At 37.7% G+C, this 27234-nt stretch overlaps 7 protein-coding genes and 2 pseudogenes across 10 annotated transcripts; 1 reads left to right on the top strand and 8 right to left on the bottom strand.

The window, feature by feature from the left end:
* Positions 1-394, bottom strand: part of LOC104726444 — a 4119-nt pseudogene extending 3725 nt beyond the window's left edge.
* LOC104726445 (phosphoinositide phospholipase C 5-like) lies at positions 2100-5227 on the bottom strand. Its single transcript, XM_010445311.2, has 8 exons — positions 4298-5227; positions 4018-4214; positions 3794-3929; positions 3506-3712; positions 3194-3420; positions 2988-3105; positions 2662-2901; positions 2100-2545 (listed from the first exon to the last, which is right to left on the bottom strand). The coding sequence occupies exons 1-8, from the start codon at positions 4622-4624 to the stop codon at positions 2252-2254; spliced, it is 1746 nt and encodes a 581-aa protein (XP_010443613.1). The 5' UTR covers positions 4625-5227; the 3' UTR covers positions 2100-2251.
* On the bottom strand, positions 5620-8868 carry LOC104726450 (phosphoinositide phospholipase C 4-like). 2 transcript variants are annotated; one of them, XM_010445319.2, is made up of 9 exons: positions 8499-8868; positions 7721-7914; positions 7487-7622; positions 7146-7385; positions 6811-7049; positions 6597-6690; positions 6360-6512; positions 6192-6278; positions 5620-6112 (listed from the first exon to the last, which is right to left on the bottom strand). In XM_010445319.2, exons 1-9 carry the CDS (start codon positions 8832-8834, stop codon positions 5819-5821), a joined length of 1773 nt encoding a protein of 590 aa, XP_010443621.1. In that variant the 5' UTR covers positions 8835-8868; the 3' UTR covers positions 5620-5818. The 2 variants fall into 2 exon arrangements, with proteins under 2 accessions (XP_010443621.1, XP_010443620.1); XM_010445318.2 differs by having other exon boundaries at positions 6597-6714; positions 8499-8867.
* LOC104726449 (peptidyl-prolyl cis-trans isomerase CYP20-1) lies at positions 11087-18605 on the top strand. 2 transcript variants are annotated; one of them, XM_019232643.1, is made up of 7 exons: positions 11087-11204; positions 11694-11772; positions 11886-11957; positions 12070-12252; positions 12349-12424; positions 12616-12689; positions 18374-18605. In XM_019232643.1, exons 1-7 carry the CDS (start codon positions 11139-11141, stop codon positions 18436-18438), a joined length of 615 nt encoding a protein of 204 aa, XP_019088188.1. In that variant the 5' UTR covers positions 11087-11138; the 3' UTR covers positions 18439-18605. The 2 variants fall into 2 exon arrangements, with proteins under 2 accessions (XP_019088188.1, XP_010443618.1); XM_010445316.2 differs by lacking the exon at positions 18374-18605 and having other exon boundaries at positions 11088-11204; positions 12616-12922.
* LOC104727461 (SMR domain-containing protein At5g58720-like) lies at positions 13107-15724 on the bottom strand. Its single transcript, XM_019232642.1, has 11 exons — positions 15506-15724; positions 15353-15378; positions 15145-15231; positions 14988-15055; positions 14461-14687; positions 14130-14206; positions 14000-14056; positions 13846-13913; positions 13654-13760; positions 13460-13530; positions 13107-13367 (listed from the first exon to the last, which is right to left on the bottom strand). Exons 1-11 carry the CDS (start codon positions 15699-15701, stop codon positions 13242-13244), a joined length of 1110 nt encoding a protein of 369 aa, XP_019088187.1. The 5' UTR covers positions 15702-15724; the 3' UTR covers positions 13107-13241.
* On the bottom strand, positions 16425-18295 carry LOC104726448 (annotated as a pseudogene).
* Positions 18702-22086, bottom strand: LOC104726447 (SMR domain-containing protein At5g58720). 2 transcript variants are annotated; one of them, XM_010445312.2, is made up of 11 exons: positions 21228-22086; positions 21073-21098; positions 20864-20950; positions 20707-20777; positions 20166-20392; positions 19836-19912; positions 19706-19762; positions 19554-19621; positions 19362-19468; positions 19170-19240; positions 18702-19026 (listed from the first exon to the last, which is right to left on the bottom strand). In XM_010445312.2, the coding sequence occupies exons 1-11, from the start codon at positions 21859-21861 to the stop codon at positions 18901-18903; spliced, it is 1551 nt and encodes a 516-aa protein (XP_010443614.1). In that variant the 5' UTR covers positions 21862-22086; the 3' UTR covers positions 18702-18900. The 2 variants fall into 2 exon arrangements, with proteins under 2 accessions (XP_010443614.1, XP_010443615.1); XM_010445313.2 differs by having other exon boundaries at positions 20707-20774; positions 21228-22085.
* LOC104726451 (inositol 3-kinase) lies at positions 22393-24480 on the bottom strand. The gene is made up of 2 exons (XM_010445320.2): positions 23347-24480; positions 22393-22762 (listed from the first exon to the last, which is right to left on the bottom strand). The coding sequence occupies exons 1-2, from the start codon at positions 24229-24231 to the stop codon at positions 22595-22597; spliced, it is 1053 nt and encodes a 350-aa protein (XP_010443622.1). The 5' UTR covers positions 24232-24480; the 3' UTR covers positions 22393-22594.
* LOC104726452 (nudC domain-containing protein 2) lies at positions 24705-26487 on the bottom strand. Its single transcript, XM_010445321.2, has 5 exons — positions 26347-26487; positions 26107-26255; positions 25966-26014; positions 25579-25721; positions 24705-24960 (listed from the first exon to the last, which is right to left on the bottom strand). Exons 1-5 carry the CDS (start codon positions 26393-26395, stop codon positions 24874-24876), a joined length of 477 nt encoding a protein of 158 aa, XP_010443623.1. The 5' UTR covers positions 26396-26487; the 3' UTR covers positions 24705-24873.

The following is a 27234-nucleotide window of genomic DNA, read 5'->3' on the forward strand; positions in this document are numbered from 1 at the left end:
CAGAAGAAGAGATGAGAGAAACCAACGGTGTAATCGCACCTGCTTTAGCGAGTTTGATACGGTTCTCTGCTTTGTTCTTTGATAAGATTCTAATCTCCATAGCAGCTTGCTTCTGTTCCTCGATCGAAGAGGAGGATGATGACTCGAGATGCGTTACGAGGTATCTGATCAAATCGTCGGAGGAGTTGTCATTGGTGCAAGAGAGGAAGATTCGTCGTCGTAGGCTCTCGGGGGAAGTTGTTTGAAACTCTCCGGATCTGTCGCTGTTACAATAACTGAAAGCAGAGGAATCGTCCAAGTAGGTGAAACAGCTGTTGTGATGATGTTCCATTGCTACGAGATTGGTTCAAATTAGGTTAGTTAGGCCTAGTTCAGGTTTTGAGACTCAGTAGTGCATATTACAAAGTGGACTCAGGGTTTGTTATTTAAGTGTGAGAGGAGGATGCAGTTGCAGAGAAAGAGAGAGAACCTGGATAATAATGATATGCACCAATACGATGATTAAAGTTTCAGTGTTATTCTATAAGTCAAATAAACAAGTCTGTTGTCAAAAAAGACCAAGTCATTAAGTCAACACAACAGTGTATACAATTTTCAATTTTGTCCGTTTTCTATAGGGAAAAAAACTAGATTGACCTAAATTAAAAGATTAATTACTTAATTAACTCATAAAATATGAGGGTTAATTGAGTTATTTTTATGCTTAAAATACCATTTTTTGCTTTGTCAGGAAAAAATAAAAAGTCAAATTTAGCCTTTAAAAAAATTCCAGCATTTAAAAAAAAATAAAAATAATTTCAAAAGTCTGTCAGACTAGTTGTGACAGATTTGTTTATTTACGACAGATTTGTTTTTGCACGACAGATTTATTTGTGCATATCCGACAGATTTATTTTGGATGACAGATTTATTTGAAGATAGTTACGACAGATTTATAATTAGTGATAGATTTATTTTAACGGCAGACTTATTTATAAAGACACCACAGACTTTCATAATATATGACAGATTGGTTATAATATGTGCCAGATTTATTTTTTACAGTTGTTACAAATTTATTTTTTCGCTAAAAATTGTGACAGATTTTTTTATGAAAAAATAATTATTAGTTTGACGTCTAGTGATAACAAATTTATTTCATATTACAACAGATTTTTTAATTTAACTAAAAATTTGTCGTTTGATAACAGTTTTGTTAAAAAATTTTAAAATTGCTAAAGAGACCTACATTAAAACCTTATGTTATGGCAGATTTGTTTATGTTATGACAGCTTTGTTTTTGGCTTAAAAAAATCTGTTGTTTGATAACAAATTTACTAGATGTAATTATAGTGACAACAGATTTATTTTATGTTATGACAGATTTGTTTTTTGTTATAACAGTTTTGTTTTTGGCTTCCAAAAATCTGATGTTTGTTACCAAATTTGTTTAGATTAGTTGCCATATTCGCCATTAAAATCATTAATTGTTTCTCTGTTTTCTATTTATATATCATATTCTTATACATTAACATAGATATATGTTTTAAGTCATATTTTATACATCTTTTTTTTGACAAATCATAATTTTATATATCAGATTTTTTAATATTCTTTTTCTAGAGATTTGAAGAAAATTATATTTTAAACAACAACACAGATATATTTTTTAAATAATATTTTTAATCATATTTTATTTCATTATAGTTTTATAAAACATGTTTTCGATTTTTTTTTCAAAAAATCATATTTTAATACATAATATTTTTATAAACATATTTTCAAATAAAATAAAAATAAAAATCATATTTTAACTTATTATTTTATACACTATATTTTTCTTTTCTTTTTTTGTTTTATTCTTTTTTTTTATTTCAAATTTTCGTTTTTTCTAATAATAAAACTTAATTATTATTTTTTTGGGTTTTTGGTCTTTTTACATTAATATTGTGTTAATCTAGTAATGAGATACTATAGTATGTCAATTGAGTTATTTTTACCCAAATTTGGGTCAATCTAGTGTATTTTCACTTTTCCATATGCAGAATAACAAAGAAAGTTTTCAGCCTATTATCTTTTAGCTCTCAATCCGATTTGGTGTCTGAAAAAGAAAGTATTAATTAAAAATACAAAAAGAACCACTTAAAAAGTTAAGCAAAAAGTCAACACTACAAATTGTGAGAAATGTAGTTGATCATTGATTTGCTAAAGTCTCTAGACTACAAAAGTACAAACTCTCTGGATGATAATAACAAGGAAGGAAGCTTTGTTTTTAAACAAACTGAAACCGCATGAGAAGTGTAACTGAAACTAGTCTCTCGCCTTTGCGATCATACAATGGAACAGAACGTATGCCCTGTCTCAGTTCTGTCACAGGCAAACATGTCTGGCCTGAGAAATCGTCCTTCTCTGGCATGTTATAGTCGTGAACTTCAATTCTGAGCAAGGCAAGCTCGGGTGCTGTTAGCTGAAACTCAAACTCCTCGTCCCAGAAAGGCTCCCAAGTGTTGTCTTCTTTCTTTGTTTTCTTCATTACCTTATCAGCTCTTACTCCTGTTATCCCCACCTGCTTTCACAGATACAGTGCAATCCACATGAATTAGAGATTAAAAAATAAACAGAGCCATAATAGAGAGTCAACTATGTACTAACTAGGTTTATTACCAACTACAGGTTGCTTACCCTTGTGTAGAAGTTAGGAGAAGACCAAGTGTTGAAACAAGTTCGTTGGAAACATGAGTCCCATCCTTTTCCCATGTAAACTTTCACTTTCAGAGTTGTCTTTACGGGTAATTTCGCTTTAGGGTCAAACACTTCTCCACGGAGACCATTGTTCATCGTAAACTCCGGTTTTTTCACGTACCCGCATCCACCATTCCCTCTGAACATACCATGCATCATCCAGAGAGCTCTTCCATATCCCTGAAAATTTGAGACCCAAGATGTGTCAGTGTGTTGAGATTTTAAATGGTCAGATGGTTAAAAAAGGCCTGAGAAAAACTGCAAACCTGCATGTTGAAAGCAACCATTTGAGCTCCGTACATCCAACCGTTGTAGGGCCTGTAGTTTGAGGAATTTACTCGTGTGGCCTTTGGATATATCCTCAACAGATTCTTCTGTGTGAATCTAGATTATGATTGTAGTGAGCTTGGAGCAAGAAACAAAATAACTAGCTCAAAATCTGTTGTCTTTTTTGATAGCATATTATACTTACTTCATGACTTCGGTTCCATAAATTTCAGTGGCTTTCTTGAACTTCTGCTCTCTCAAGCTCAGTCTTCTAACTCCACCATTATCAATAGTAAGTGCTTCCTTCAATCCATTTTTAGCATTTCCAGAAGGAATAGCTATCAGGCGACTGTAGGTGACGAAATCCAAGTTGCTGGATTCTTTATCAAATCCTACCTCTTCATTTTTAGCCTCGCTTGTTTCTTCCTCGGTCTACACAAGTCATTGCACGCAAAAGAGAGATACTTAAGATGACACTGAGAAAACCAAAACTCCTATATTTGAAATGCATATGTACCTTCTCATCATCTACTCGGTCTACTGAAACATCTGATGACGCCTTTCCTGATACATCTGACTCAGAATTCTTGTCCTTTTCACAGTTCCGTTTAGGAGGCTTTGTAGATACAACAACTCTATACTTGAGATCTTCTGGTGACGGGAACTCTTTTAAACCGTCAGACTCAGTAAAATACAGCATATCCATGAATACCTCTTTCATCATCTGCAGCAATATATAAAAGAAAAGAAAGAACTTTGTCAAAATCTTCAAGAACTTGTGAAACTAACAGGGCAATGAACGCACCTCAGCTGCTTTGGCTTGAAGATCTGGGGTCAAATGATCTTCCAAAGTTAAAATCACAGGGTATGCAGATGCAGAAAAGGCATGATCTTTAATAGATTTCAAGCATTTGATCAGATCCACTGGAGGTGTCCATGCCCTAAAAGCAGTAAACATACTCTTTTGTTTTGTTCGACAAAATTTCGACCAATAGATCTTGGAATAGACATCATAACACAAAGACATACCAGCCGTGGAGAACAAGTATGTCGTCTTTAGTAGAGTTAGGCCACAGATCAAGTTCAAGAGCTCGAACACCTCTCTTTAATGCCTTAATGAGAGGTACATCACTGCATTCACTGTTGATCTGATTCCCAGTCAGATACGAGTTGTGGCTTGTGTAAATGAAATAGTGGGACAAGGGAGACTTCATGTCTTGATGCACCTGAATCAACAAAAAGCTCACAGATTTGAAATTTCCATGTTGCAAGAAAAAGAAAGACGTCAGTAGTCAGGACAGAAAAATACCTTACTATCAATTAGATGATTCATATCATCTGAAAACAAGAAACTGAAGAAATCATCAAGGTTCAGCGTATGCCTCAAAAACTTAGTAATATGATGTCTTGCACATGTGATTCTTTCTATGATCTTCTCTGCATCTGAAATCGGCACCTCAGTCTCCCCTTGCACCTCAACCAAGAACCGACATAGCTGCTCTGCCATCAGGTGGTTTCTCCCCTCGGTATACTCTACAAACGCTGTCACTACATCCGGGGGTGGGGATCCTCTGTTCATTCTGAGCTTGTCACTGAAACACAAACCCATTTTGTATCTCCCCATATCTTTCTTCATCCCAGGTCTTTGTATTCCCAAAATGAAAATCTCAGCTCAAGAAAAGGCGACAAGATACTTCACAATCACACCAGCCAATCTCTATTTATATATTTCAGCTCCTGGATTCTCTTCAAAAAGTTCCTGCAGTTTAGTTAAATAGCAAGTCCTGCATATTTGGCATGATCTTCATACTCATAAATCAAATATAAATCGTTCTTTTTTTCTTCCATACTTTATTATAATTATAGTGGTATGCCTCTTTTTGCTCAGTGCTCTTAGCTTTCCTCTTCCTTTTCCATATATTCTCAGCCAAGAGACTCATGTTGAAAAACCTCACTTTCCAAAAAACCAGCTTAAACAATATTATTATGGCATCTAATTCCAGAAGTATAATGATGTAGCTGAGGGAAGCTTCAAGGATTCAACGATTGGGTTTCTCAATACTTTTCATTTTCTTTCTTTCCTTCCACATTTCACGGTATGCAAAGTCTTTCAAGTCACTGTTAAAACACTCATTAAAGTCTTTGAAGAATCTCAAAACATCTGTAAGTTACCAATTCTCCAACGATGAAATAGAATCAAGAATCTGTCTTTCTTCACTAGTAAGCATATATGGTGGTGTGGTCTTAATCTATGGATTAAGAATATATACCTTTAGATTGTTAAATATAAAGCAACGCTAAAACAATTGATTAATTAGCATAAAGAGATTCATATACCAACAAAAGATTCCAGAATATATACTCTACTTCAGAATTTCACGTGTTTAGTGCAGCAAACAGAGAGACACAGTCACACAGGCTTAAATAACTAATAGTTTAGCTAAAGATATGAAGCTTCTTCATACAAGTCCCCATGCGTATAAATAACTACTTTAAGCTATCCAATACCAAAATCCAGAAAAAGAATAAAGAGGTTATGTTTCTATCATAAGATGAGAGATGCATCATGTTACTATAACTTGCATAGGGAGTTCTTTGTTTATTCGTACTTATTGAACAAAACTTAATCTCAAGACCAAAAAACTGGTAACATATATAAAAGAAAGAAACCATAAAGGACAGGAACTTCAGAAGATCTATATATTTTCTCATGTAAAGATCAATTTTTATTCCTCGATGAAGAAGCATCAGACACATAATAAACATACAACATATCAAATAAAAGTAAGAAGATATAAATCTAGATGGATACACGCACCAAAATGGCGTCTCAGACAAACTCGAAGCGCATAAGAAGCCGTGTGGAGCTGTATTTCACTCCCTTTCGATTGAAGAGTGGAACAGCGCGTATGCCTTGCCTTAACTCGGACACTGGTAGACAAGTTTGACCTCCAAAATCATCTTTTTCATTTTTGTCATGCTCATGGACTTCAACACGGAGCAGAGCAAGTTCAGGAACTGCTAACGGGAATGTGAACTCCTTATTCCAAATGGGTGTCCATGTATCATACTCTATTTTTGTTTTCTCCATCACCTCATCAACAGGTGCTCCAGCAATACCCACCTGTATTTGACCAAGTTAAATTTCTCTATCAATCAAGATAAGGGTAAAATGGAAAAAATCAAGATTGGCGTTCACATACTCTAACGAAGAAATCTGGAGGAGAATAAGAATCAAAGTGAGTTTTTTTGAAGTCTAGAAGCCATCCATCTCCCATACAGACTTTCACCTGAGATTGTTAAATGTTAAGCAAGCAAGTGTAGAAGGCATAAATGAAGGAAACAACGGATGTTCAACTCTATTGCCTAACCTTTAAAGTTTTCTTTGGAGATAAATTATCTTTGGGATAAAAACCTTGTCCATTAGGACCTACATTCATAAGAAAATCTGGCTTCTTGACATAACCGCACCCTCCATTTGCTCGAAACATACCTTCCATAAGCCATAATGCTCTGCCATACCCCTACATTGATGCATTTGGTTATTATTTAGCTTCATCACAGTAAAACTCAGATGAAGATTCAGGGACTGAGGATTTGAGACAGACCTGCATGTTGAATGCAATCATTTGAGCTCCACTCATCCACCCGATCTGAGGTTTATAGTTTGAAGAGTTAAACCTTGTGCCTTTTGGATATATCCTGAGAAAGTTCTTCTGAGTGAATCTGCTCAATTGTGAGGGTTCTAAAATTATTAACTTGAAGATACAAGAAGCAAACACTAGCTACATAGTGCTTATTTAGCAAGTGATATTTATCTACCTGATAACATCTGTACCATATGCCGCTACAGCTTTCTCCAGTAATTGCTCACTCAGACTAAGTCGCCTGATTTTATTTGGATCCACTTTTAAAGCCATTCGTAAGCCGCCTTTTGGCTTCCCTGCATGGATGGCAATAAGACGCTTGTATTCTGGTGCTAGTAATTGGCATGACATATCAGACTCACAAGAGCCTCTTTCTTCATCATCTTGATTGAGATCATTTATACTGCTTGTAACCTGAAAGTAATCAAAAGCAGTATGAATTGGAATATTAAAACAAAACACTTGATGCTAAGAGTTTTTGCTTCAATTAGTATCACAGTTGAAGCACACCTTCTCAAGTTCGGATTGCGTAGAAATAAGATCTTCTGGCTCTTTTCCCCAGACATCCTCATCTGAATCCTTCCCTTTCTCTCCATTATCTTTCTCCTTCCCATCGTTAGCTTCTAAGTACTCTTTTGGAGGTTTTGTTGATATTAGAATCTTTCCCTTCAAGTCTTCTGGTGAAGGAAATTCTTGACAACTTTCAGCATCATGGTAATACAACATATCTCCAAATGTCTGAGTTATCATCTGCAGAACAGCAAATAATATGTGGCGCGTTCATATATACACAGATGGAATCTTGAACTTTAAGGTCTAAAAGACTATATAGGGCTGAAAAGAAAGAAAACCTTGGCAACTTTAAATTGAAGTTTTGGCGTGAGATGGTCTTCTAGAGTAATAATAACAGGATACTTTGAAGTAGCAAAGGCATTAGCTTTAATGGAGTCCAAACATTTTCCCAGTTTCACCTCCTTCGTCAAGGTCCTGTAGTTTCATAAAAAGTGAGAAACAAAACAACAACAGTCCATAGAACCAACCAACCCATACAAAAAAAGCAAGACCCGAAGTGAATATATACATACCTTCCATGCTTAACACAGACATCATCGGTACCACGTGGCCAAAGATCCAACTCAACAACCCTCACGCCTCGTCTTAATGCATCTGCAATGGGAAGGTCACTGCAGTTGCTACTGAGCTGATTTCCAGTTAAGTAAGAATTGTGGCCAGTGTATATAAAGTAATGTGACAGGGGAGCATCCATGTTGTGATGGACCTGAAATAATAGCCAACAATGGTTAATAAAACCAACCACATCTCCCTCCACTTATCACTGAAGAATCAAAATTTCTACGCTGATTCCTGAATCTTATAGGCTAGAGAGGAGCTAAAAGATATCCAGAAGGTAAGCAACTTCTATAATAGAAACTTAGTATACAAAATGGAAACTTCTAAAAATAGACAGGTGAAGAATCAAACAGTCAGATTCCTGACGCTCAGCAGCAGAGCACACCACACGCACGACCCACCTTAAATGACTCATAAGCACTAAGAAGCTACCAAAAGAGGGGCTTTTGTTATATATGATGGATGAATGATCAAAACTAATTTAGGCCAGAAAATGGCAAAATGAGTCGAATAGCTCTATGAGAGAGAAACAAAACCCAACAAAAAAAAGGGAAAAAAAAAAGAAAGTTCAGAGACTTTCTGGTAAAATCAACAGAAGTCATAAACTTTCTTTGTCAATCTTTATCACAATCAATCCCAGATTCCGAAAAATCCATACTTTGTTTCTCCCATTTTCTCAGGAAATGACAAAAAAAGAAAAAAAGAAAGAGAGTTAGACCAGAGGTTTGAAACCTGATGGGCGATGGGAGGATTAAGATCAGTGGAAAACAGAAAATAATTGAAATCTTCGAGCGTCAGGTTTCGTCTGGTGAACTTTGCAATGTGGTGTCTCCGACGAAGCACCTCGTCAACGATCCTCTCAGCTTCCTCCAGACTCGTCGATCGTTCTTCTCCTCCTTCATCCGCCATAAGTTTCTGTAACTGCTCCGGCGACATATGAGCCTCGCCCTCCGCGTATTTCTCGAACACAGCTCTGACGTCGTCAACAGGACCAGACTCCGTCATCCTAAACTTCCTGGTGAAGATCAGACAGAATTTGTAACTACCCATCTCTTTTTTTCCCTCCATCTCTCTCTCTCTCTCTCTCTCTCTCTCTCTCTCTCTCTCTCTCTCTCTCTCTCTCTCTCTCTCTCTCTCTCTCTCTCTCTCTCTCTCTCTCTCTCTCTCTCTCTCTCTCTCTCTCTCTCTCTCTCTCTCTCTCTCTCTCTCTCTCTCTCTCTCTCTCTCTCTCTCTCTCTCTCTCTCTCTCTCTCTCTCTCTCTCTCTCTCTCTCTCTCTCTCTCTCTCTCTCTCTCTCTCTCTCTCTCTCTCTCTCTCTCTCTCTCTCTCTCTCTCTCTCTCTCTCTCTCTCTCTCTCTCTCTCTCTCTCTCTCTCTCTCTCTCTCTCTCTCTCTCTCTCTCTCTCTCTCTCTCTCTCTCTCTCTGTTTGTGTACGTATCGTCGGCGTCGTCGTGTTCAGATCCAAGAATATTGAAAAGGTGATACCTTTTTTTTTTCCTGAATCTTAACTTATAAATACTCTCAGATCGTTCCTCTCATTTTAATGTGTTTTTTAATGTCGTTAACATTTCAGAGAAAGGAAAAAAAAACCTCGTCAAACCTCTCTCTTACACGCTCACACCTGAACACATCACAAAAAAACAAAAACAAAAAACTTGTTTACTGACGAATCTTGTTTTTTTCTCTTAAGACAATGTAATAATTTATAATCGTCCTTTGTTAATTCTAAACCCAGAGAAAGAAAAAAATGACTAATTTAAAGGGAGGAGTAAAAATAGTACTTATTGAATATATATCGCCAGGTGTTAATTGTTTTCCCCCATAATAAAAAAAAAATAAAATAAAAAAATCATTGAGTGTTGAAGTGTGAACACAAATTTGAAAAAAAATATTCAGATACGTATGTTGAAATAGCAAAGCAAAAAAAAAAGTACTGGGCTATACTATACATTGGTGGGGGCAGATCGATGCAGAGATCTCTAACGCATTTGTTGTGTTTATGTTTTGTCTTTGTTGTTTCTGCTATCGACACGTATGTATACGTCCATTGAAGTAAAGTCCGAGATTTATGGGTCTATTATTGTAAGTTTGTAACCTTACACGATAACACGAATGCACTTAACGACTTATCCATACAAAAAGATTCAAAAGTATAGGGATGACGATGATGACCTATTCTACCAACCGCACGATTACACTCTCCAGAGTTTAAAGGTTCATGAATCATGATTTTCTTTATCAACATAAGATGTCGGCCAGTCGTTGTGTTTCGAATACGGAATACTACCTTGTTGATATAACTGATGAGTGCTACTGCTAGGCCAAACCGTAACATCATGGTTTATCCTATATTTATTCACGATGCCTGCCACTTTAAGACCAGAAAGTATAAATAATTATATAAATACATATATATATATATGATGTTTTAATTGTTAGTTGAATTATTTATATTGTTGTTTACACGATGTATATATTCACGTAAAATTAGACAAAAAAAGAGAGGTAAATATCATTATTAAGAAGAAAAAAAAAACAGATTTCAGATGTCGGCCAATAGAAGGAAAAACAGATGAGAAAATAGATATGTCAAATAACAAGGCGACAAAAGAAAAAGAAGAAAAAAGTGTTGGTTTATAATGGTGGTGCAGATGCAGGTCTATTGTCTTTCCAAAATCCACTTTTAGGCCTAATAAAGTTATGAAGTTATATCTCCTTTTTTACTAACTCACACTTAAAAGAGACATGATATGATAATGATCGATATTAGTCGTTAAAAAATACTAATCTTTGAAAAGTATATTAATTGATCTACCAAAAAAAAGTGTATAGTGGATGACTGGGACAGGAAAAGTTGACAATAGTTTAAATATTATTGATCGTCAAATTGTTAATGTGAACAGAAACGTGCTTAATTGAATGAAACTGACATTATTAAATGTTTATTATAACGACGACTTATAAAGTTATAACAGCAGAATATTACTATTAGCTGGAACATAAGTAATGTGAAATCCTTATGATGGTCTTGGTGTTTCAGTCTTTTTTGACTTAGTATCTTTTGATTAAAAAAATTAGACTTCATCATTATCAGATTCAGTCATCTCTTCTTCCCCATTACATTAGGGTTACCAACTCTAATTGTTTTCGTATAGTTATCATTTGTTAATCAACAACAATAAAATAATGGGTTGTAACTAACAACTCAATAGCCCAGCCCACTACGGTTCTCAAAGAATCCGGGGCCCAAGCACAATTATAAGTGGTCTGCCACGTGGCAAAATTTAATTGGATATTCTACGTGGTGTTGGTGGGGAAATACAGAAGAGGAGTCAGTCAGTCGTCAGGAGAAACCACTAAGCACGGTGCGAGATGGCGAGCTCAGTGACGCTACTTGTATGGAGTCTTCTTCTTCTCGGTACCCTAAGCGCTATTCAGGTACACTTTTTTTTGTGTGTTTCCTTCTCACTATTCTATAGTTCGCAGCAAATGTTTTTTGATTTGAGTTTTTTTTTCTTTTTTTTTGAATCTCTGTGTTTGATTTATATGACACCTCTCTGAGGTTCGTATCAGCATCTCATATTCATACGATCAGGGAATGAAACTTTTATACTCTCTCATCGCGATTTGTATGTAGTGTGTGCTTGAGATGTGAATCGGAAGGAGATTGGTTTTCAATTTTTTTTATTGTTTCTGTGGTTGCAATTACGGACGTAAGAGATTCAGGAATTCTGAATTTGGGGTCCTTAAGATGTGATTTATAGAGATTCAACATCATGGGATTGGTATTGTATTGAGAAAGCTACTTGTGCATGAAGTGCGCCTAATGTGTGTCCAAATGTGTTGGAATGATGTGTAAGTATTATGGAACTGCTACTACTGGCTAGTGTTTACATTGATCTCTGGATGTTTGCTTTTATGTTTCAGGCCAAAAAGTCCAAGGAAAACTTGAAGGAGATCACACACAAGGTTTATTTCGATGTTGAAATTGATGGGAAAGCAGCAGGTATTATGACCTTGTTCCTGAGTTCGTTTTTATGATGCCATGTTGGTGCTATTAGTTCTCGCGCTATATGTCCCCTCAAGACATCTCAAACCAGTTTACGATTTTTGTTCCAGGTCGTATTGTCATGGGTCTATTTGGCAAGACAGTTCCCAAAACTGTAGAGAATTTCCGAGCTCTATGCACGGGTAAGAAACTCAAAAATATTGCTCATTCTCGTCTTGTCTCAGTCTAGTAGAAGTAGTTTAATAAGCTTATCTACTTTGATATGAATGCTTACATAAACTGTTTTACTTACAGGGGAGAAAGGAATAGGTAAGAAAGGAAAGGCTCTCCATTACAAGGGGAGTTCATTCCATAGGATCATACCAAGCTTCATGCTTCAAGGAGGTGACTTTACTCATGGAAATGGAATGGGTGGAGAATCTATCTATGGTGAGACGTTTGCTGATGAAAACTTCAAACTAAAGCATACTGGTCCAGGTGAGGACTTCTTCAGTATCTTGTGTATACGTTTTCATCTCGACTTTTTTCCGTTTGTGAGGTTTTAACCTGATCAATTGTTTTCTTTTTTCACAGGGTTCCTATCAATGGCAAACGCTGGCCAAGACACCAACGGATCACAATTTTTCATCACAACTGTCACAACCAGCTGGTGAGTACAGACTCAGCCGAATTTCAAACACATAAAGCTACCTTTTTTGATCTTTCAGTTCTTTTACTTAAAAAAGTTGTTTTACTATCAGTGGGCATGTTGGTACTTTAGCTTAAATTTTCAATTTCGGAATAGAATTCTCGATATGTGGTTTCTGTCTTCTGATAAGAAAGTTCGGGGCTTTAATACAGGTTGGACGGGAGGCATGTAGTGTTCGGGAAGGTAGTGACGGGAATGGATGTGGTCTACAAAGTTGAAGCTGAAGGAAATCAGAGCGGAACTCCCAAGAGTAAAGTTGTGATTGTGGACAGTGGTGAGCTTCCTCTGTAACTCAAACTCTTCTAGATCGTTTGATTCCCCATTAATGTGTGAGCTTAAGTGCTTGATGACTTTTGTTAAAAAACAACTCCCTTAGTTACTTTATGAATGATTCTACTGTTCCAGTTACTATAAAACATAGTATAAGTTATATCTTATCTGATGCACAAATGTTTTTCACTTGTGAGCCTAGCAAATCCTACACTCTACCGTCTTAGATTTCACAGAAATTGCATAATAATTATATTATGCAGACTCCTAACTAGATCAAAGAAGAGTTTACGAAAAATAGACATTTCTGTCTATGTCAGACAAAGTGTTTTCCTAACTTAGATAACGTGAAATCCGGAAAGGAGAATTAAGAAAGCTAATTTTTGCTTAACATTTACTTCTTAAACAAACAGAGCTAGAATCAGTTAACACATAACATATATAGACAAATAGACATAATTATATAGATCTCTAAGCCTCAAAGCCTGACTTCAGATTTCGTCTTCGCTTATTCATAGTCGCTCTCTGTGTCTAAGAAACTAAACTCCCTACTACATCCGTCAAGCTTAATCAGCAATGCCCCTCTGTTCTCTTCACAATACCTAACTCCTTCTCTTTCTAGCAGCTTTACCACCTGTTTTCGTGCACAAAATCAACCAAGTTTCCATATCATTTATGTATATTGGTTCTAGAGTTTAAATGAAAAAGAGAGTCGAAGAAACTTACCGATTGTTTCACCTTAGACTTCCCAAACCCAGAAGACCCACATCCTGTGATCACTCGCAGTGTCTGAATGGCTGGATTTTTACACACAATTGTTAGGAGGAAAGAATTATCTCAGGTTTTATGAAAGACAAGACAAGGCGATGATGATCTACTAAAGAAGAAAAGACTTATAATTGAGTTTTGTGAGAGCTTACAAGGGACATATGATCCAAATAAGAGATGTAGCTTCAGTAGTTTCATGGCTTGTTTAACATGCTGACCATGCAGATCAATGGTTCCCACATTCTCTATACCTTTGTTTCTGCATAGTCATAAACAATGGCTTAGTCCACAACAAAAAGTGAAAGCGTGTCAGCATACTTCTATAATGTCTCATAACAGCTAACCTCGCAACAAATATATCTTGGCTTGCCCTCTCATCAGCCCGTTGAGCTAATTTAGATGCCACTCTCCCCTATAAAAATAAAAGACAAGTTTTTGTCACACTTCCAAAAAAAAAAAGCTACAATAGCAATGATATATAGACCATGTGATATGCACCTTATCAGCAAGATAAGCCGCATGAGCCCTCCCTCCTTTCGAATATGCTTCGGTAGCCTTCAACCAAGTGATAACTGCATTAATTGAGGAATCTACCAGAGCCAGATATATGGAAGCGAGTAAAACTTACTTTCTGATAGTAGGACTTTGTAACATTCCACTGGTCACTTGCACCTTTTCTAAGTTCATGATATCGGTCATCCTTCACTGCAACACATGTATTGGTTGACCAGTAATGCAATTCATGAGTAAGAAAGATATATTCAAGAGTTGCAACAAAAACAAGCAGTCGAGACCTCAGATGTTTTTGCCAATGACACCAAAGCAAGAATTGCCAAGTGTTTCATCGGGTTAAACAACATACATCAGAAGCTCGGAGCCTGCAAACTCATGGCAAAACGAGCCTGCTATTTCCAGCCAATATACACAAATACTATAATCAAGAAACCATAGTAATATACCGAACGTACTAGGCCGGGTCTCTTCCCCACTAGATGAAGAAGCATCGATACCAAGAGACTGCATTTTATTTGCCACATTCCTCCAACTCATTGTCTTTGGTTCGTGTTTAGGACTCTGGCGGATGTTGAACAGAGACTCCAACACTTTTTGTGGAAGACCAAGCTCATCACTTCCTTGGCTAGTTGAAAAAGGATCTTCCGAACTCGTGAGAACTTTTGCGTAATCCCTACCATAAGAAAAGAAAACAGGTGACATGTTTAGTTTTAAACTCTTCCACAGAGTTGAATTAAAGCAATTCTATAATAAGTTTTGACTTTCTCATGCGTATTTTAAATATCAATGCGTTCATGAAGTGAATATACTCCACCGTCAAATAGTTCGTTTGTTGTTCCTTCATAGAATAATGAACCAAGAAAAAGTTGCAGAGGGCTAGTTATCTTGTAATTAATGTGTTAACCAGCTCTGATGATTCCAAAACTAGTGCATTGCAGTAACCCGAAGAATGCCTAAGATCAAATGACAGTACCTTCGACTATAGTCTCCCCAGAAAATTTCACTTTCAGAAGTATCAGTATCAAAAGATGTCTCTGGCAGCTGTTAAACAATGTCAGGAGAATGCACTTTATTCTATTGTGTAGAGGAAAACAAAATAAACAGATATGTGAAGAAAACCAATCACTTACACTATCGCTGACTCCAATGCCGAAAGATTTACCACTCAAAGAATCATCAGTCGATGAAGAAGACATGTCAAGTAAGACATTCAAAGCCTAAGAAGAAAACAAAATTAAGCTTTACAATAAACGTTCGGGCAAGTATCAGCATATAGCAGGGCCTTTCCTGTCAATATACCGAATACCTCCCATGTAACTTTGAAGACAATCTGCTTATCATGTCCACATCATAGCCGCATTGGCCTGCAAAAAAGAGAAACTTTCCTTGTCAAATTATATCGAACAAACAAGTCTCTCATAACAATTTGTGGGTTCCACTAGTATCTTATGCCAGAGAGAAAGCAGTAGACTACGAAGAAGAAGTACTCACACAAAAAATCTCTAACAACAGCCATGTTAAGTTTACAATCATCACCAAGGATTGAATTAAGAAACTGTTCAGCTTTCTCTCTATCGGCAGCTTTTTTCCCGTTGCCACAGAGCTCCTTAGAACGTTCAACCACAGGAAGCTCTTTACGCACAGGGTTAGGTTTCAAGTAAGCCTTGGAAATCACAGAAGAAACCATCCCTGTAGCAGCAATAAATCTACTCTGCTTCTTTCCCTTAAACCATCTATCTCTCGTCAGCTAAAGCGATATCGCAAAAAGGAAGACGTATGTATTTTGCGGCAAACTAGGGAAATAAATCCAAGATGCATACGAGTTTATATTTATAGTGGTGAAGCGAGAAAAAAAAAAAAAAAAAAGTCAGGGTTTGTGAAAATATCATATGCGCAATGACAATTTTGCCCCTGTGTCTCGCCACGACTTCCTCTTAATTAATTTTGGTTAATATCCTTTTAATTAATTTGGTTAATGTATATGTCACATATAATATGTGTGTTGGTCTCCATCATACGTACTTAACGACTCTTACAAACAATGAAACCACTTTAGGGCTTTTTAGAACCATGGCATGATAAGATACCATCGACCGTGTTTTCGAGTCATACCCGTATTCGTTAGATTTTGGGTCAGAAAGGTCTAAATTAGCGGGTGGGTTAAAAACGGGAAGGGAGCAACAAAAAAAAGGGACTAGATGAACCATGGCATGAACGATGAAGGGTAGATGCTTCTCTGTTGTCAGAAGATGATCTCTCCTAGTAGGTTGCGACGGGAACTAGTCCGACCGCTGAAGGATATTTGAAGATTCCCCCGGAAGGTAAAGGTGACTGATGTGGAAACGGTGGATACGTACCTGATTCGGTGATTCCTACGAGTAAGACGAAGCTGACTCTAGAGCATTTGAGAGACTACAATAATTTTCGTGCAAGCACCACCACCATCACCATGGCAGCAATTACAAGATTTCCGACGCAAGATTGATTACTCTTGCGGTCCACCTTTTGTACAATGATCTACCATACCCCTACATTTTTATGCATTCAGTTATTATTTAGCTTCATCACAGTACAACTCAGATGATGATTCAGGGACTGAGGATTTGAGACAGACCTGTATGTTGAATGCAATCATTTGAGCTCCGCTCATCGCCTCATCCAACCGATCTGAGGTTTATAGTTTGAAGAGTTAAACCTTGTGCCTTTCGGATATATCCTCAGGAAGTTCTTCTGAGTGAATCTGCTCAATAGTGAGGGTTCTAAAATTATTAACTTGAAGATACAAGAAGCAAACATTAGCTATATAGTGCTTATTTAGGATGTGATATTTAATATACCTGATAACATCTGCACCATATGCCGCTACAGCTTTCTCCACTAATTGCTCACTCAGACTAAGTCGCCTGCTTTTATTTGGATCCACTTTTAAAGCCATCCGTAAGCCGCCTTTTGGCTTCCCTGCATGGGTGGCAATAAGACGCTTGTATTCTGGTGCTAGTAATTGGCATGACATATCAGACTCACAAGAGCCTCTTTCTTCATCATCTTGATTGAGATCATTTATACTGCTTGTAACCTGAAAGTAATCAAAAGCAGTATGAATTGGACTATTAAAACAAAACACTTGATGCTTAGAGTTTTTGATTCAATTAGTATTACAGTTGAAGCACACCTTCTCAAGTTCGGATTGGGTAGAAATAAGATCTTCTGGCTCTTTGCCCCATACATCCGAGTCCTTCCCTTTCTCTCCTTTATCTTTCTCCTTCCCATCGTTAGCTTCTAAGTACTCTTTTGGAGGTTTTGTTGATATTAGAATCTTTCCCTTTAAGTCTTCTGGTGAAGGAAATTCTTGACAACTTTCAGCATCATGGTAATACAACATTTCTCCAAATGTCTGAGTTATCATCTGCGGAAGAGCAAATACTATGCGGCGTTCATATATACACCGATGGAATCTTGAACTTTAAGGTCTAAAGACTATATAGGGTGAAAAGAAAGAAGACCTTGGCAACTTTAAGTTGAAGTTTTGGCGTGAGATGGTCTTCAAGAGTAATAATAACAGGATACTTTGAAGTAGCAAAGGCATTAGCTTTAATGGATTCCAAACATTTTCCCAATTTCACCTCCTTCGTCAAGGTCCTGCAGTTTCATAAAAGTGAGAAGCAAAACAATAACAGTCCACAGAACCAACCTACACAAAAAAAAAGCAAGACTCGAAGTGAATATACATACCTTCCATGCTTAACACAGACATCATCAGTACCACGTGGCCAAAGATCCAACTCAACAACCCCATTAAACGACTCATAGGCACTAAGAAGCTACCAAAAAGAGGGGCTTTGCTATATATGATGGATGAATGATCAAAACTAATTTAGGCCAGAAAATGGCAAAATGAGTCAAATAGCTCTCTGAGAGAGAAACAAAACCCAAAAAAAAAAATTCAGAGACTTTCCGGTAAAATCAACAGAAGTCTAAAACTTTCTTTGTCAATCTTTATCCCAATCACTCCAATATTCCGAAAATTCCATACTTTTTTCCTCCCATTTTCCCAGGAAATGAAAAAACAAAAAGAAGAGTTAGACCAGAGGTTGAAACCTGATAGGCGATGGGAGGATTAAGATCAGTGGAAAACAGAAAATAATTGAAATCTTCGAGCGTCAGGTTTCGTCTGGTGAACTTTGCAATGTGGTGTCTACGACGAAGCACCTCGTCAACGATCCTCTCCGCTTCCTCCAGACTCGACGATCGTTCTTCTCCTCCTCCTCCTTCCTCCGCCATAAGTTTCTGTCTTCTGATAAGAAAGCTCGGGACTATGTACAGGTTGGACGGGAGGCGTCTACAAAGTTGAAGCCGAAGGAAATCAGAGCGGAACTCCCAAGAGTAAAGTTGTGATTGTGGACAGTGGTGAGCTTCCTCTGTAACTCAAACTCTCCTAAATCTTCTGATTCTCCGTTAATGTGTGAGATTTAGTGCTTGATGACTTTTGTTTTAAAACAACTCTCTATAGTTACTAATGAATGATTCTACTGTTCCAGCTACTATAAAACATAGTATAATTTATGTCTATCTGATGCACAAATGTTTTTCACTTGTGAGCCTAGCAAATCCTACACTCTACCGTCTTAGATTTCATAGAAATTGCATAATAATTATATTATGCAAACCCCTAATTAGGCCAAAGAAGAGTTTACGAAAAATATACATTTCTGTCTGTGTCAGACAAAGTGTTTTCCTAACTTAGATAACGTGAAATCCGGAAAGGAGAATTAAGGAAGCGAATTTTTGAAACAAACAGAGCTAGTATCAGATAACACATACATAACAGATATAGACAATAAATAGATCTCTAAGCCTAAAAACCTGACTTCAGATTTCGTCTTCACTTATTCAGAGTCGCTCTCTGTGTCTAAGAAACTGAACTCCCTACTACACCCGTCAAGCTTAATCAGCAATGTCCCTCTGTTCTCTTCACAATACCTAACTCCTTCTCTTTCTAGCAGCTTTACCACCTGAACATCCATAAATAACCATATACAATGACTGACTACCATTCTACATTCTTGTTTTCGTGCACACAATCAACCAAGTTTCCATATCATTTATGTATATTGGTTCTAGAGTTTAAATCAAAAAGAGAGTCGAAGAAACTTACCGATTGTTTCACCTTAGACTTCCCAAACCCAGAAGACCCACATCCTGTGATCACTCGCAGTGTCTGAATGGCTGGATGTTTACACAATTGTTAGGAGAAAGAAATTATCTCAGGTTTTATGAAAGACAATACAAGGCGATGATGATCTACTAAAGAAGAAAAGACTTATAATTGAGTTTGGTGAGAGCTTACAAGGGACATATGATCCAAACAAGAGATGTAGCTTCAGTAGTTTCATTGCTTGTTTAACATGCTGACCATGCAGATCAATGGTTACCACATTCTCTATACCTTTGTTTCTGCATAGTCATAAACAATGGCTTAGTCCACAACAAAAAGTGAAAGCGTGTCAGCATACTTCTATAATGCCTCAAAACAGCTAACCTCGCAACAAATATATCTTGGCTTGCCCTCTCATCAGCCTGTTGAGCTAATTTAGATGCCACTCTCCCCTATAAAAAAAACAGACAAGTTTTTGTCATACTTCCAAAAAAAATGCTACAATAGCATGATATATAATAGACCGTGAGATGCACCTTATCAGAAAGGTAAGCCGCATGAGCCCTCCCTCCTTTCGAATATGCTTCGGCAGCCTTCAACCAAGTGATAACTGCATTAATTGAGGAGTCCACCAGAGCCAGATATATGTAAGCAAGTAAAACTTACTTTTTGATAGTAGGACTTCGTAACATTCCACTGGTCAGTTGCGCCTTTTCTAAGTTCATGATATCCGTCATCCTTCACTGTAACACATGTATTGATTGACCAGTAATGCAATTCATGAGTAAGAAAGATTAATTCAAGAGTTGCAACATAAACAAGCAGTCGAGACCTCAGATGTTTTTGCCAATGACACCAAAGCAAAAATTGCCAAGTGTTTCATCGGGTTAAACAACATACATCAGAAGCTCGGAGCCTGCAAACTCATGGCAAAATGAGCCTGCTATTTCTAGCCATGTACACAAATACTATAATCAAGATACCATAGTAATATACCAAACGTATTAGGCCGGGCCTCTTCCCCAGTAGATGAAGAAGCATCGATACCAAGTGACTGCATTTTCTTTGCCACGTTCCTCCAACTCATTGTCTTTGGTTCGTGTTTAGGACTCTGGCGGATGTTGAACAGAGACTCCAACACTTTTTGTGGAAGATCAAGCTCATCACTTCCTTGGCTAGTTGAAAAAGGATCTTCCGAGCTCGTGAGAACTGTTGCGTAATCCCTACCATAAGAAAAGAAAACAGACCACATGTTTAGTTGTAAGCTCTTCCACAAAGTTGAATTAAAGCAATTCTATCGTCAATTTTGACTTTCTCCTGAGTATTTTAAATATCATGCGTTCATGAACTGAATACTCCACTGTAAAATGGTTCGTTTGTTGTTCCTTCATTTGGACTGATTAAATAATGAACCCAAGAAAAAGTTGTAGAGGGCTAGTTATCTTGTAATTAATGTGTTAACCTAACCACCTCCGCTGATTCCAAAACTAGTGCATTGCAATAAACCAGAAGAAGGCCTAAGATCAAATGACAGTACCTTCGACTATAGTCTCCCCAGAAAAGTTCACTTTCAGAAGTATCAGTATCAAAAGATGTCTCTGCCAGCTGCTAAACAATGTCAGGAGATTGCACTTTATTATATTGTCTAGAGGAAAACAAAATAAACAGATATGTGAAGAAAACCAATCACTTACACTATCGCTGACTCCAATGCCGAAAGATTTAGCACTCAATGAATCATCAGTTGATGAAGAAGACATGTCAAGCAAGACATTCAAAGCCTAAGAAGAAAACAAAATTAAGCTTTACAATAAACGTTCGGGCGAGTATCAGCATATAGCCAGGGCCTTTCCTGTCAATATACCAAATACTTCCCATGTAACTTTGAAGACAATCTGCTTACCATGTCCACATCATAGCCGCATTGACCTGCAAAAAAAGAGAAACTTCCTTTTCAATTTATCGAACAAACAAGTCTCTCCTCATAACAATTTTGACAATTCCACTAGTATCTTGTGCCAAAGAGAAAGTAATATACTAAGAATAAGATGTACTCACACAGAACATCTCTAACAACAGCCATGCTAAGCTCACAATCATCACCAAGCATTGAATTAAGAAACTGTTCAGCCTTCTCTCTATCGGCAGCTTTTTTCCCGTTACCACAGAGCTCTTTAGAACGTTCAACCACAGGAAGCTCTTTACGCACAGGGTTAGGCTTCAAGTAATCCTTGGCAATCACAGAAGAAACCATCCCTGTAGCAGCAATAACTCTACTCTGCTTCTTTCCTTTAAACCATCTATCTCTCGTCAAATCATCGCTACAGGTAGAACTTGACCCAGCACCATACTCAGATGTAGACGCTGTCTCCTGATCCGAGGAACTCGTCGACGGATCATCACTGCTTTCAACCAGATCCGATAAAATATCGGCGGCTTTGTTCAGATCTCCACCTGCTTCCTTGTAAGCAGCCGTCGCTTCCTCCATTGAAACCGAGCAAAAAGCTTCCATTAACGATTCGATAATTTTTTTTTCAACTTTTTCTATTTCCTTGGTGCCTCCACCGTCCTTCCTCTCTTCCTCCACGTCTTTTTTGTTCCCGTCAGACGCCGTTCCTCCTCCTCCATCACCGGAAGATTTCGCGGCGGAGGATCTCTTCTTCTTCCTCTTATGCTGGCTCTTCTGCTTCATTATTCGAACGCGGTTACAGATCAAATCAAGTCAAGTCAACGACGTGTAAAATACTCCGATCTGAGAGAACAAACTGAAACCCCCCTGATAACCGACGGGAAGTGTCGGAGAGAGAGGGAAATCAGGAATCTGAGAATTGTTTTTCGTTTTGTTGTTGTTCGTCGTCCAGATTTGATTGGGAATCGGAATCGCCACGTCAATCCACGCGCCTGATTGTGACCACAGTTTGAATCCACGCGCGTGTTTTACGCCCACGACAGGTTCCCTCCTGCTTTTACATGTTGAACCGGTTCCTTTTTTACGGTTCAACCGTGAAAATTAGATTTCCAATGTTGTTTCTATCTTATTTAACTTCGGTTCACCAATAATTTTTAAATTTTAATTTTTTAACTTTGATAACAGATATTGACATTAATTTATGCGACATATCACAGATATAATAATCATCTCATCGAAACTTGTTTTTTCTATTCTCAATTTGACATTTTTAATTTCAAATTTGAGAGGCATGAGTTGCTCTGCCAAAGAAGAAAACTTGTGCGGTGGCGCGACCGCAAAGAGCGTTTGAAGACGCCTGGTCAACGCGTTTTATACACTAATAGATTTCCAAAATTTATAAACGTGTAGAAGCTTGCTTACACACAACTCAGAAGAGCTTTGTTAGTAGGAAAAAAAAAAAGATAAATTCAAGATTCGTATTCACAGGCACTGATCATCATCATCATCATCATCATCACCTGTCACAAGAGAGACCATTGACTAATAACTCTGTTTGAACTGGAGAGTCTACACACGAAAACCGAGCTGGAGTTAGACGCGCATGGAACTCTTCTTGATCATTCTTATGGTTAATTGAGAGGTTACGTTGCTTCTTCCTTCTCTGCACCTCTTCCTTCACTCTCTGCATCAAAGAGAGAGGATGAATCCTCATTGCAGACACAAACACAAATCTATATTCTAAATTCCAGTATGTTCACTTGCACTCGCCAGTGGCCCAATTTGACTATTTCTATTGAATACAGCCCTCATCTCAACAGATAGAATAAAGCATGCATAGAATTAAGCACTTATTGATACATCAAGCTAACCATAAGTCCATACTTTTGAATTCTCTTAGAGCATATCCGGTTTTAGCTAATGCTTAACCAGCACTATTTTTTTCTGAATCTACCCTATGTTTTGAATGCAATTGCTGCTATACTAACTATGAACCAAAACAAGAAAAGTCTCTTTTTCAGCTTCTAATTCACCGTCTCTAGGTTTGGTCTGCAAGATGCAACATCAATTAAGAGAAAACTAAACACTAACACAGACTCTGTCCTGGTTCTTACTTACTGGGACTATGATGTACAATAATAACCCGTTCATGTTAGGCCTACACCACTTCCATAAACAAGAATAGACATGCCCGCCTAACATACATCACTATCAATCTATCATCACAGCATGCAATTCAAGAAGCTAGAACAAAAACCAAAATCAAACCTGAAGCATCATCAAATCGAATTTAGGCTGACCAATATGCTCAACAGTGATGGAACCAAAGAAGTTCCCTAACAATGCAGCATCAGGAACAGCCAAACCTTCTACAAGCCCAACCACTAAACCTCCTAGGTAACTGTCACCAGCGCCGGTAGGATCCACCTGCTTCGCTACAAACGGAGGAACCATCGTTTCATCATCCTTATGATAAATCCTACAACCTTTTTCACCATTAGTCACCACAACACAACACATATGCTTCATCTGTTCAACATCCATGAAAAGAGCTTCGTCTGATGAAGCTTTCAAGTATCCAATCCGATGCAAGATGTGAAAGAATCCACTTTCTCTCAAATCAACAAGCTTCACGGATCCATCAACAGGATCAAAAACCCTAATCAGAGCTTGGATATCAACGGCCACAACGTCGCAGATCTCCACCATTTTCTCAAGCGTCTCCGGCAAAATCTCGCCGCCGACTCCAACAGCCATCCCGAAATCGAATCTCGAATCCGGTATATCCGATGGGAGAATCGGATCACATGCAGAGACCCGTTTCAATACCCGATCAGCGTGACCGATCACATCGATGCCCAGATCGAAATAAGCTTCGAAAACTGTTGTCACCTTCTCCGGGACAACGATCGGGGAGTGAGTGACCTCGTATCTGAAGTCGCGTCCGACTTTGGAGACCAATTCGCAGGAGACGGATGAAGAATCTAAGACGTTAGAGATGAAAGAGGCGGCGCCGCCTAGTGTTTCAGCTACGACTGATCCGTTCTGGATCAGAACGTCGTGGCAATAATTCCCGACAATGAGAACGCGGCGATTCGGCGGCGAGTGAGGCGTTGTAGGCTGCGACGGAGGAGGAGGAGGATTTAGCGTCATGATGGCGGCTTGCGCAGAGGATCATCGAGAAGATGAAGCTTTTTTTTTTTTTAAGTCAAGTAGGTACCGAAATAAGAAGAATCATGGAACAACAAAGACGAAGGAGTCTATGAGAGCAACGGGAAGAGACAAAAACTAATGGCTAGTCTTGAGATTCGTTCCCTCTTTGTCTGTCTTATGATATGTGTCGCCATGAAGATGACGCGCGCCTAATAAAGCTCTCTTCTTTACTCTCTTGTTTTAATTTTCTTTATTTAAAACAATCGAATTTCAAATAATCGGCCTGTCTCTCAATATACAATAGAGAAAGATGAAAAAAAAAAGCTCCAATTTATTTTGTTCCAAATTCCTTATATTCCTCCACCTATCGACTTTTTTATTTTTAATTCAACACAATATTCGAAGTGGAGATGAATGCACGGGTCAGTGGACTTTAGCTGATGTTCCGATTCTGTTGTCGGGAAAGATAAGGATAACTGAACACGAGACGACGAACGATTCATATGATTGCTAATACAAGTTATACAGGAGCGAGTCAGGCTGTTTTATTTATGAGCCATGAGACATTTTGTTAAGTCAAAGGTGGCTTTAGAGTTTATAAAAAGATAATAGGATACAATAGAAACAAGAGTTGGACTATCTTTAGTCAGAACGAATACCCCCCATGAAGCTCCTTGGATCTGGACAATTACCCGTGAACTGAGCTTGCGAAAAGTCGAATCCCGGGTTCTGTAAAAACCAACAGAGACAAAGCATGTGAGAAGAAAATTGATCGAAAGAGAAAAGAAAAGCATACTTGAGCTCAATACAAAGTATGCATACAAGCAGATAACCAAAGAGGGTAAAGCCGTCAAGGCATACATGAATCAGACCCATGTGTTCAGTCATGCCTAGTTAATTTGCTCAATGTATTTCTAAACCTTCAGAATCCGGTTAGACTAAGAGTGAACAATTTAATCACCTAGTTAAGGCAGCCACCACAGCTTAGACTATAGGTTAACTATCACCAGGCCTATGCAGACTGTTTATCCATGAACATAAGAGATTCACTACTCTTTTTTTTCTTCTAAGGAGAGATCACTACTTGAGAGAGCACACAGCTCACAAGACACAAAATAAGAGTGCTTAAACAAAGAAAACAATCAATGTGACTACACATGAGTCATCTAAATCAGATTATCTGTGGCAAAGTAGTAATATTTTGAGTTTTGACATAGATTCAATTCTATCCAAAAGATGATGCCCAAGATTGGCTTCAGAGATCAGTTTGATGAACAAGACAGACAGAAAAAATTGTAAAAGTAGAAAACCATATTAAACCAAGAAGACACTTTACACATAGCTAACCTCTTCTTGAAACCTCTGCAGCATGAGCCGCTTCTGCTCAATATCAGTGGCATAAGGATCCAACTGACCCTGACCCAAAATCGGGGATGCCCATGTCTGCCCTTTCTCCCTCTTCTGCAAGGTAATGTGCATTATATCATCCTCTGCCAAATCAAACATAAAAAAAAAACTTCAGATTAGCAACTTACATACATACGGTGGGTAAATAACCCAAAACATACTGTAAAATTGCATAGAATCAGGCTCATTAACACTCTTAGCTCGCTGCAACCAGAAACTACATACATACCCTTGCCTACTCAAGATCCAAACACAATAGCTATACAGCAGTCCATCATCCAACCTATATATACTCTCAAATACACATAGTTTATCTAAATAGAGTACCTAAAGTCCAGAATGAGCAATCAGTCTTCACGGGGGCACTAAGATCGTGCTGCAAATTTGTCAAAATGTTAGACAATCTCACTCAAATTTTCTCCAATTAGGATCCAAAATGTTGAAAGATATATAGTAAAAGAAACTGACATTGAGATAAGGAGGGTTGCCTTTGATGCCAACTTCGATATGTTTGGATTGGATTTTGCAGTGGAAAGCCTTTGGATGAACATTTGGTGGCAAAGTTATGTACATGTTCACTTCTTCTAAGGTTTGATCCCACTCAAACACCTTTTGCCCTATATATAACAAACAACATCGAGAATCTAATCACACATCAATTCGATCAAATCTCGTGTGTGGGGAATTAGATAAAAGAAGTGAGTAAACCGTTGTGAATGAAATCGTGTCGCTTCTCCGGCGCAAGCTTCTCCGCCATATCTAGGATCTAGGGTTTTCTTCTCTGGTTTCCGGCGAAATCGATCACCACCGTTGGGCGATTTAAGAAACTTTTTTTTTATTGGTAGTGGTCGTGTGAAGTCAGAACCATAACAAAGAGGTAATTATGATTTAATCCTTATTATTCGTGTAATTTCGTTTAAAGGCGATTATTTTAGTTATTTATGATTAGACCCCTTTCTCTAGCACACTCCGTTTGTAACATGGAAGTTGAAACTCCATGCCGTTTTCTTAAGCTACATTGAATTGTTTAAGAAGAAAAAAAAAAAAAAAAGAAAGATGAGAAGTGGGTCTATTCAATGGATATAGATTAATGTAGAAGAAGGGAGGAAGACAAGGATTGAAAGAAGAGTATTGTGTAGGTCTACCACAAAACATGGTCCATTTTTAAGCTGTGGACAGAGCCAAGTGTATGATTTTTTAGCTTTTCAATGTCTTTGGGGCAAGAGATACACTGTACCCATTCCCCCCCCTTTCAGTTTCTCCAACGCAGACCAGCAACTTACTTGTCATCTTCAATTCAAATTTTTCTCATATATAAAAACAGTTCCACAACCAAGATTGACGCATACGTGATTAAGGGCTTTGACTTTAAAAAACATACTCCAATAACAAAATAATTTAACTATTATCAATCAAAAAGTTTTATTGTATTGTAATTTTCATTTCGTCGTTTCGAAAACTGAATTTTATTATTCCATTTTTCTACAATATTTGGCCAACTTGTTTCATTCGAAGTATCATGTTAATTTGGCCACTGCATAATGTCAGTTAGATCGCACATTAGTTAGATTCTGGTAATGAGTTAGCTAGTGTATC

The sequence above is a fragment of the Camelina sativa genome, chromosome 11 (assembly GCF_000633955.1).
Source record: "Camelina sativa cultivar DH55 chromosome 11, Cs, whole genome shotgun sequence".
NCBI classification, from domain to species: domain Eukaryota; kingdom Viridiplantae; phylum Streptophyta; class Magnoliopsida; order Brassicales; family Brassicaceae; genus Camelina; species Camelina sativa.